The sequence below is a fragment of the Parus major genome, chromosome 21 (assembly GCF_001522545.3).
Source record: "Parus major isolate Abel chromosome 21, Parus_major1.1, whole genome shotgun sequence".
In the NCBI taxonomy this organism is placed as follows: domain Eukaryota; kingdom Metazoa; phylum Chordata; class Aves; order Passeriformes; family Paridae; genus Parus; species Parus major.
The window spans coordinates 638318-648862 of NC_031789.1; the positions used below are offsets into that span (position 1 = coordinate 638318).

The window sequence follows — 10545 nt, forward strand, 5'->3', positions numbered from 1 at the left end:
GCCGGCCGCGCACTGCGCAGGCGCGGGGGCCTCTCCCTGGCATCACGTGACGCTGGGGATGGGTGGGGTTCTGCTGCCGCCATGATGGGAAGGTCAAGCCTTTGCTCCGTGGCGCAGCCCTGGGGCCGCCATTTCTCGGTGCTGCCACCGCCATGTTGGGGAGGTCGGCGCTGAGGCGGAGGTGCCAGGGCGGGTCCCGTTCCTTGTCCCGCTCCCTCCTGGTCTCCCTCCCTCACCCACAGCCCCGGGAGGCACGGCTGGGGCACGGGGACCCGCTCTGCCTGCAGAGCCTCAGCACCTGCTGCAGCCCCGCCATGTATCCCTCAGGGAGCTGGAGCCTGTGAGGGCTCAGCAGGAAGGTGGGGTGTGACCCGTTCCTGGAGGGCTGAGGTGCCTCTCTTCCCATGGAGGTGAGGAAAAGAGGGAGTGGAGCCCATTCCATGGGGCAGCATCCCTGTGTGGGGCTGTGCTTTAGCATCGGATGCGGCTGGCGGGTTGTGTGGGGACATTATTCTCATATACGTGTTGAATAAATATAATCACTGCCCCCCTTCCCACAGAGCCACATCCCGCATGGAGGAGCCTGCTCAGCCTGTGCCCTGACCGAGGGGATGCTCCAGAAGCCTCACGGAGAGCCTGGATTGCTGGGGAGAAGCCACTGGATGTGTCCCAGGTGCTTTGTGGAGGGCTGGGATAACCTGGGGGGAGCCATGGGGTTTGTCCTCCAGCAGGTGAGAACTCTTGGGTTGTGACACAGCCATCAGTGCTGCGGTCCCAATGGATCCCACCGAGATTTTTGGGATGCTCGGGGTCAAACATGGCTGGGAAGGGGATTTCTTACAGCAGGATGGAAGGAAACGTCCAAGAGAACGGCGCTGGAAGGGATTGAGCCAACCATGCCCGGCACAAACTCGGTTCCTGTTACCTTCTGGAAAAATCCCAGAGGATGGGCAGACACAGCCCCAGGCTTCTTCAAGTTTTCCTCCATGGGCAGCATTCCCAAAGAGGGAAAACGTCATCTCTCACCCCACTGAGCTGCCAAAAAGAGCTGAAATCCAAGGATTTAATGTTCCCAGAGCACTGCACAACCCCCAAATCCTCTCCAACATTTCCACCTTGGTTAAACAGCCCCCCAAAAATCCACCTGTAGGGGTGTCCGGGGGTTTCCTGCCCAGATTTTGGGCTTAGCAGAGGAGTGGGAGACTCAGGGTGAGGGCAGACCACAGGGATCAGGAATTATTGTAGCTGGAGGTTTATTGTGATATTTTTTAGGAGTACAGGCGCCATCTGCCGGCAAACTCTGGCTCTTGGGTGGGAATTTGGGGGAAAAGTTAAGGATTTAAGGGCAGGTTCTGTAGCTCCCTGTGTGAAAATTGGGGTTTTATTAAGATGCTGAAGGGGCACTTAATTTTTGAGCAGGGAAGAGGAAACACAAATCCCACCCAAAAACCTTTGTATGGCTCGGAGCTCAAAGGAGAACATTGGAGACGTGAATATCTTGGATATAAATGAGAAAGGTTTAAGAAATTACGGGGTCTTGGGGGATTTTTGATGTTTCTGAAGGCTGGAGCTTATCCTTGTGCTCTGTAAGAGCAGCTTTGGGCTTAAATGAAGAGGCAGAAATTGGAGGATGGACACCTGGATTTCTGCAGGAGGGACCAGAGGTTGGATTGGTGGCTGAAATCGCCTAAATTTGGGAAGAGATTTGTCCAATAACCCAAAACTGGGGGAAGACGCCTCAAAATTAAGAGAAAACAACCTAAAACTAAGGGAAGAGACACAAAAATCACGGGAAAACAAAACTACAGAAAAACAAACCGAAAAAAATACTCCAAAACTAAGAGAAAACACCCCAAAACCAAGGAAAAACACCTCAAAATTAAGGGAAAACTCCTCAAAATTGTGGGAAAACACACAAAAATTGAAGGCAAAGGCCTCAAAACGAAAACACGCCCAAACTAAGGGAAAACAGCTCAAAATTGAAGTAAAACACCGAAACACCTGCCTGGTCCTCCGGGCCGCCAGGGGGCGCCGCGGCCCCGCCGCCGCTTCCCGCCCTTTCCGCGCGCTGCGCGTGCGTTGCCGGGCGCGGGCCGGCGGGCGGCGCGCGCATGCGCGGGGCGCGGGCCCGGCGGCGGACGGGAATTAAAATGGAAGATGAGGAGGTCGCGGAGAGCTGGGAGGAGGCGGCCGACAGCGGGGTGAGGGCGGCGGCGCAGGGCCGCGCGGCTGGCTGGGGGCGCCGGGGGAGCGCGGGCGGGGACGCGGCGCTGCCTGAGGAGGCGGCGGGACGCGTCCGGCGGTGCGGCCGCCCCGCGGCGCTGCTAGGCCTCTTAAAGGGACCGCGGCCTCTCTCGGCGTGGGGAGACTGCGGGCCGCCCCCAGCCCCGCTGCTCGCCCGTTCTTCGGTCCCACATCAGGTCCCTCCTTGGAGCAGCTCCCTGCCCGTTCTCCGTGTGCTCCTCGGTGTGCGAACCGCAGCTGGGCTCGGCAGGGCTGCGGCAGCGGGGGCTCAGCGGGGTCGCGGCCCAGCCCCGCCCCGCACAAGGCTCCGGTGCCCGGGGGGGTGAAGCAGGAGGGGGAGGGCGGCGAGCAGAACCGAAATGTGCGTGCCCAGCGTGGTGGTGATCCCTGCGGGGCTCTGGGGACAGAGCGGGGCTGCGGGCGAGCACCAGAACGCCTTTTCCCCCTTGATCGGAGCGTGCTCGGGCAGAACGGGGAGAGTCCGAGCTGGGTCCCCGCTCCAAGAGCGGCTCAGGAGCTGGAATTGGCATCGTGTCTGTCACGCTGAGAGACCCCGAGGATCTGTGTGTGCTGTGCTTGCAAATACAGGGACTGTTTTAGCAGGAGTGTGGGCGGGTGCTCTGCGGGGTGTTCGCAGGGAAAGGAAACTCCGCCAGGAAAACTCTGCTTTTAATGAGTTCCCCGGGCTCCTTGAGGATCAGAGGGCAGAAGGAGCTCCGGACAGGGCCTCGCTGAGGATTCTGAACGGGACTGTGGGCAAGGGATTGGGTTACACCTGGCCAGAGCCGGGGGAGCAAAACAGAGCCTTGTAACTCAATGCCCGAGAGGGGCCAGTGCCAGGCTGGCAGCGGAGCCGGGGGCTGTGCCCAGCCTCGTGCCCGGTGGTGGAGTTAATTCCAGCGCTCTGAAACCGCTCCATGAAGGGACACGGCTGGAGCCTCGGGACCTGATGACTGTGGCCTTGAGTAATGGTTTAAAATGGTTCTGCTGCTCCAGTCCTGCCGTGCAGCATCGTCCCAGTTTGTCCTTCCTGCTGGTACCTCTCAGGTGCTTTTCCTTAGAAGGAAACATCTCTGTCACTTATCCTTTCTCACGCTCTTTTCCAGTCCAAACTGCTGGGAATTCGTGCTTATAAACTCAGTAGTGCTTGTGCTGGTGAGCAGGGAGATTCCTTGGGGAATCACAGAATTGATTGGAAAAGCCCTCCAGGATCATCCAGTGCTCAATGCCCACCTTGTGCCACATCCAGCCCTTCCTTGGACACCTCCAGGGATGGGCACTCCAAACCTCCCTGGGCAGCCCCTGCCAAGGCCCGAGCTCCCTTTCCACGGGGAAATTCCTCTGATATCCACCCTGAACCTCCCCTGGCCCAGCCTGAGGCCGTTCCCTCTCCTCCTGTCCCTTGGGAGAGCCTGATCCCCCTGGCTGTCCCCTCCTGTCAGGGACTTGTGCAGAGCCAGAAATTCCCCCTGAGCCTCCTTTTCTCCAGCCTGAGCCCGTTCCCAGCTCCCTCAGCCTCTCCCTGTAGGCCTGGCAGGAGGAGCAGCTGCTGTTGCAGTTGTTGGGCTCTGGATGCCTGTTGGAGGGGTGTGGGAGGTGAGCTGCCTGTGCAGGGTGGGAGAGGGGGCAGGAGTGGGGAATTTCACTCCATGCCTGGCAGGAAGGAGCCCTGGGGCTGCTGGTGGTGCCTGCAGGGAGTGGGATGCTGGGCAGGATACAGCGCAGGAGAGCCCAGCCTCCTCTTGTCCTGTGGTTCCTGTGGTCCTGATGGACTCTGGTGCAGCTGGGGACATTTGGGTGCTCCAAGTCACAGCTACAGCAGGCAGGACATGTTGCCTCTGTCCCAGCATGTGCCTATTCAGTATTCCTCCCACAGGGTTCTCCTTGGGAAAGCAAATACACCAGATTTTTAGTTCTGGGGATTTTTGTTTGTAGTTTCTGGTGAGGGTGAAAACTTCTGCTCAAGGCCTGAGGGATGGTTTGTCAGCAAGAGGCAGCTCTGGGCTGAGCAGAGATCCCGTGGCCTTGTAATTAAAATCCATTTCATTTCTCTGTTGCAGCTCTCCCAAATCAGGCAGCAGGAAAATCTCATTAGGTTGAAGAAAACCCCCAAAAAGCCCAACACATCTGCTTGGGTTTGGTCACTGAAGGAGCTGTAAAACAAATCCTCCAGTGGTTGTTTAGGTGTTTAACACGGCCTCTGTTTGCCTCTTGGTCTTGTGCTGTCAGAATTGCCCTGAAAACGGAGCAGCTCCTTGGGAATGTGCCACCCCTGAGTGACCACCACGGTGTCCTCTGTTCTGGCAGTGTCCCCTCTCCCAGGGCCACGGGGTGCAGCAGAGCTCTGTGGGGGCTCTGGACCCCTGTCACCTCCCTGGTGTCATTAGAGCCCTGGAGTGTCTGTGGCATGGGGAGGTTTTGCTTGTCTGGGATTAGGGATGGAAAACCAGGGTGTGAGTAACGTGTGAGCTGTCTGAGTTTGGAGTAAGGGCTTCAAAGGCCAGTCTGGGGCAGAATGCACACATGGGCCTTCATTCCTGGTTTGTTTTTCTGTTGTGTGGCCCAGCTGGAATCACAAATGAGAGGTCAGTTGGTGACACTCAGGTCTGTTTGCCTGGTTAAAGCAGTAATTAAAGGCTAGGTGGGAAGCTGGGCTCCAGAACTGGAGTGTGTCCATGGTCAGGGGTGATCCTCGGCTTGGAATCGGTGCTCGATACATGGACTCATTGGTTATTCCTTTGCCAACTGAAACGTGAGTGTGTCAGAGCCTTAAGAGTTGATTTCAGGTCAGAATCTCTTTCAGCTCCATCCCAAGGGGAGAGACAGCTCTGCTCTCTGCCCTGAGGGAAGGGCTGGAGCTGTGCCAGGGGGTTTAGGATGGAGATCAGGAAAGGCTCTTCCCCCAGAGGTGCTGGCACTGCCCAGGCTCCCCAGGGAATGGGCACAGCCCCGAGGCTGCCAGAGCTGCAGCAGGGTTTGGACAGGGTGCCATTGCTGGGGTGTCTGTGCAGGGCCAGGGGCTGGACTCTGATCCCTGGGGGTCCCTGCAGCTCAAACATTACTCTGGCAGTCCAAAACAGGTTAAAAAAATCATGGAATTAATCTCCTTGTGTGTCTTTTCCCCCCTGGAGTTTGCAGATTCCCAGCTGTGCCTCAGCAGTCCCCCCAGCAAGGGAGAACCTGCCCCATGCCCCAGTTGGGCCACTCCAGGAGGATGGGAGCAGCCAAAGGCTGGCCATGGACTTTGTCCCTGCCTGGGGGTTGTGTCACAGCGCTCAGGGAGCACAGGTCACCTGAGGTGGCACCTGTCTGTCACCTCAGTGAACCTGTGAGGCTCAGGTGGGTGTCACCTGCCAGCAAAGGCTCCAGGTCACCAGATCTGAGGGTTTCAGCTCCTGTCACTGGGAGCTGCTGAATGGGAGTGAAGTCCAGCAGAGTCAGAAGGGAAATGTTTTGGAGTGTGACACTGTGACCTCCCTCTGCTAATGACTGCTGTGGTGACAGTAACGAGCTTGGGGTGTGCAGGAGCTGTGTCCACAAGGAAAACTGGGTTTTGGTGTCAGGGCTGGGAGGGTCACAGAATCCCAGAATGGTTTGGGTTGGAGGGATCTTAAAGCTCATTCCACGTCCTGCCAGGGGCAGGGACACTTTCCATTATCCCAGGCTGCTCCAAGCCCTGTCCAGCCTGGCCTTGGGCACTTCCAGGGATCCAGGAGCAGCCACAGCTGCTCTGGACACCCGGGGCTGGGGCAGCTCTGCAGGTGGGGTCTCACCTGGGCAGGCCAGAGGGGCAGGATCCCCCTTCTCCTGCTGCCATCCTGCTGGGATCAGCCCAGGATGGATTTGGACTTCCCACACCAAAAAGATTCTGGGCAAACCTTTGCAGTATTCTGGTTTTGCTTAGCAGTGTGCCTCCATCCCATGGGGGCTCTGCAGGGCCATCCCCCCCTGAAGGACACGTTCCTGGGGTGCTGAGGGTCTCCAGCTCACCAGGAACACCCCCAAGGTAGCAGCTTTATGGCTGGGCTGGCTTTTAGGGTGGCTTTTAGGATGCCAGGCCACGGGAACATGGGATCTGAGCAGCCCCTTTGTGTCTGCATTCAGGGCTGGGTCGTGGATCCTGTTTCCTTCAGGGTAGGGGGAGGAAGGATGGTGGTGCTGGGGCTGGAGCTCAGTTTCCATGACGTCCTTGTCCACAAACGCAGCCTAAATGTCAGAGAACAGAGTCTCCTTCAGGCTGTTTGTTTGGGTGCTGTTTGGCATCCACAAATAATAGCCCTAAAAATAGGTGGGTGCCATTCCTTGCTAATCTCTGGGGAGGGGGTTTTGTGCAGGGATGTGAACCAGGTTTGGTTTTTGGAGAGGGGTTTGTCAGGGAAGGGGGAGCTGGAAGAGTCCCTCAGGTGATGGATGGCTGGGGTTTGTCCACAGTGACCTGTCCAGGTCCTCAGATGCCAAATCCAGCTGCCTCTGCAGACAGCTCATGCCTGTGGTGCTTGTAGTGCCTCTGGCACTTGCCCTCCAAGTCAGTTCCTAATTTTACCTCCTTACCCAGCCGGTGACAGCGTGACACAGCAGAGGAGAGGGAATGACATCAGCAGACGGATGGATCAGTGCAGAGTGGCAGCAGGGATTTGATTTTAATTAAAAATGAGCAGTGCCAAGGTGGTTCTGCTTTTAAATTGGTGGAGTGATCCCTGTCACGAGCTGTGAGGCTGCTCAAGGCTGGGGCTGTCTCTGCACGTGGTGTTGGAACCCTCCATTCCTGCAATTCCAAACATCCTGGTAATAAACACTGAGCTTCCTGGAAAATGCAGCGTCAGCCCCTGTGTTTGAAAGAGAACACAATTTCTGACACCCCAAGTGCTGTGTGAGGTGGGGAGCTGCTTTTGGCCATCTATTTCAACACAAAAGGAGACTTTTTCTACCCAAAAGTCCAGTGGATGTCTGGAGGCAGCTGGAATCCCCTCAGCAGGAATTCCGTGGATGCTGCAGGACTGGGATGGGTGGGAGGGGTTGGTTTATGTTATTCTGCCAAGATCCCTGCATGTGGAGGATGTTCTGCACAGAGCACAGTGCTTCCATCAGCTGCTGAGGCTGGAATTCAGGGAATGTTTTAGCTGCTCCTGGCTTTGCTCCTCGTGCCAGCCTGGTGTGGGCACAGGCAGGGGCTGGGAAAACTGAAAATGTGCTCTCAAGAAAGACCACGATGTCACCTGAGCTGGCTCAGCAAGGAGACAACCCCTTCCCCTGAGCTGGGCTTCCCTTGTTTGTCACCAGCTGCTCCACAGCATCTCCATCCTCACTGGCTGTCCTCCTGCAGCCTGTTCCTGTGCCTCTCTCAGAGGGCAGGAGGCAGCTCAGACACGTTTTCCTCGCTCCTGAGCAGCGCTGGACTCCCTCCCAGGCCCCTGGAAGAGGAAGGAAGCTGCAGGTGTTTGCCCTCCCCGGGAGGCTCTGGCTGAGACCTGCCTTGTGAAGCCCTGCCTGGTTTTGTTACCTCCCAGCACAGGGCTGGGCAGGAAACTCAACCTCCCACCCACCTTTTATCTTCCTGAAATGATTTATTCCCTTCTAGGTGGAGGCTGCATGACCAACATCCAGCACTGTGGTTTGGCATCTTGTAGTGACTTGTGCTCCTTCCCTGCTCACAGGGGCAGGGAATTTCTGTCCCATTCCTTTCCCGAGCTGGGCCTGCTCTGTTTCCTCATGGAAAACATGGGAAAAAAAACCATGGAAAGCATGGGGAAGCAGCCAGGCCTCAAAGCAGAGCAGCTGCCTCCTGCCAGAAGTTTGGAATCTCTTTCTGTGGTGCCAGTTATCAGCTGGCTGAACTAGGACACTCTCAGGTAGCGTTCCCCGCTCTTCCTTGACGATTAAATCAAACACAAAAAGCTGTTTTGGAGAGGATCTAAAAATCCCAGTGGGATCTAAAAATCCTGGTGGGCTTGGGGCAGGTCAGCTGCAGGAGGGTTGAGACCTGCCTTGGTTCTCCTTAGCCGAGTTTCTGTGTGTAACCGCTCCTGTTGCAACACCCGGCCACCTCTGCTGAGCTGGATCCCAGCCTGGGGCAGAGGCTGACACGCTCAAAGCCCGGCTTTGGCGGCGATGAACGCGTCTCTCGGCGCTGGGTGCCGCGGCAGCAGCGTGTGGAGCGGCACAGGGAGGATCCCAGCCCTCATGTGGGGCAGGGCAGGGATTTCTCCACGCAGGAATGTGGCCCTGCCAGCCAGCCCTGCCCGTGGGCCCGGCTCCCCCCGGGAATATCGAGCTGGTGGATCGCTGGAATGGCGCCTGAGGATCGCCCCGGCCGCTGCTCCCGTGCCCCGCAGGTTTGGCCTGGTCCCCAGCTGGGTCTGGGAATGCCTTGCTGGGCAATCCCGTGGGGTTTCACCCTCAGAGGTGGTGTTCTGCCAGCTGAAGGGATTAAAATGAGCGCCCCACGCCTTGCTCTGGGTGTATGCTCACCAAACACTCGTGCTGGTTTTGCTTTTCTCGTGGGTTATCCACTGTGGCTTTGCTTTTTCCTGCCTCTTGATTCCCAGTTCGTCCTCAGGTGGATTCACACTTCCCCCTTTGCAGATCAGTGTTTGGGAGAGTGGAATTAAATGTGCGCCCAGACAGCCTCAAACTCCAACCTCCAAGCTGAGATTGCTCTTCATTTTATTAAAAACCTTGTGATTTTTACTTTTCCCTCCTTCTTTTCAAGGAAATAGACAGACGGTTGGAAAAGAAGCTGAAGATCACACAGAAGGAAAGGTAAAATCCTGATTTTCCTGAGGCGCTGTTGGACAGCCTGGGGAGTGGGAACAGTGAGGAAACAGCTTCAAACTGAGCAGGGTTGGAGTTGGGAAATGGGGAATCGCTGTCTCCGTGTCCCTTGGGAGCCGTGCAGGGCAGCAGGGAGCTGCTGAGAGCTCCTCCAGGCTGGGTGCAGCTGCAGCCCGGGGGAAGTGCTGTCACAAAGAGACACTTTTCACTGGAATGGGTCAGTCAGGTAATGCCACTCCGTGACTGACTCGCTGTGTCTTGCATCAGGGAGAATTTCTTTTCCTGCTTCCTTTGGGTCTAGGCAAAGGCTGGGTTATTTTCTCCTGCTAGAAATGTTTTTAATCACTGCTGACAAGTCCTTTGTTGTTGGGGTTTTTTTCCCCTCTTTGGTTATTGGAGAGTCATGGGGTTTGTCCTCTGGGAGTTCCACGCAGAAAAGGGACTGTAAAACCTTCAGATGGTGAGCTGGGGCCGAGGCTGGCTCCGAGCAGGGAAATGGCAGGCTGGCTGTCCTGCTGAGAGGAGCCCTGGAAATCCTTGCAGGGAATGAAATCAAGGTGCTTTCCCAACATCTTCAACTGGAAATGCTAAAATTAAAACTAAACCAGTGTCTGCTCCCTTTCCTTCAGTAGAGTTTAATGGTGTCAGACATAGCAGGGACTGATTTTCCATCCTGCTGTAGTTTAGAGTTACAGCTATGACGAGGTCTTTAATTATTCCTTAATCACAGGAACGCCCCGTGAGCATGAGGAATTCACACACCAGGCAGAAATCCCCCATGGAAAACAAGCACCAACCCCATGTTTTTGTTCCCAGCAGCAGAAAGTCCAAATCTCCTCCCAAAGTGCCGATTGTGATCCAGGACGACAGCCTTCCCGCGGGACCCCCGCCCCAGATCCGCATCCTCAAGCGCCCCACGAGCAACGGCGTCCTCAGCACCCCCAACTCGGCCAGCCGCCCCGCCTTCCCCGTCAAATCGCTGGCACAGCGCGAGGCCGAGTACGCCGAGGCCAGGAAACGCATCCTGGGCAGCGCCAGCCCCGAGGAGGAGCAGGAGAAGCCCATCCTGGACAGGTGAGAGCAGCCCCGTGGCTCCTGGGGGATTCCTGCCCGGCGCTGCCGGGGATGGGTGGGCTCCTTGGGGGACACAGGGAGAGCCTCAGCCGCGTGGGAGTGAGGGGAAGCGCCATAAATCCTGGAATCATTGAGGCTGGAAAAGTCCTCTGGGATCACAGAGCCCAGCCAGTGACTGGCACTGCTGTGTTTGCCACTGAACGTGTCCCCAGGTGCCACATCCGTGTGCCTTTGGGACACTTCCAGGGGTCCAGGCTTCTCTGTGCCAGGCCCTCACAGGGAGGAATTCCTTCCCAACATCCAATCCATTCCTGCCCTCTGGCAGTGGGAATCTATTCCCCCTTGGCCTCTTGTCCAGAGTCCCTCTGTCTTTCCTGCTGGTCCCTTCAGGCACAGCAAGGCCACGGTTGGGTCGCCCCAGGGGTTCTCTGTTGTAGGCTGAACAATCCCAGTCCC

General features: G+C 56.9%; 1 protein-coding gene across 9 annotated transcripts; it reads left to right on the plus strand.

Moving 5' to 3' along the window:
• The first annotated feature begins 89 nt into the window (after positions 1-89).
• Positions 90-10539, plus strand: SZRD1 (SUZ RNA binding domain containing 1). Of its 9 annotated transcripts, none has more exons than XM_015648584.3 (4): positions 90-410; positions 561-731; positions 8954-9003; positions 9832-10539. In XM_015648584.3, the coding sequence occupies exons 1-4, from the start codon at positions 405-407 to the stop codon at positions 10091-10093; spliced, it is 489 nt and encodes a 162-aa protein (XP_015504070.1). In that variant the 5' UTR covers positions 90-404; the 3' UTR covers positions 10094-10539. The 9 variants fall into 9 exon arrangements, with proteins under 9 accessions (XP_015504070.1, XP_015504071.1, XP_015504072.1 ...); XM_015648585.3 differs by having other exon boundaries at positions 92-410; positions 9835-10539; XM_015648586.3 differs by lacking the exons at positions 90-410; positions 561-731 and adding an exon at positions 2100-2201.
• Positions 10540-10545: the final 6 nt, after the last annotated feature.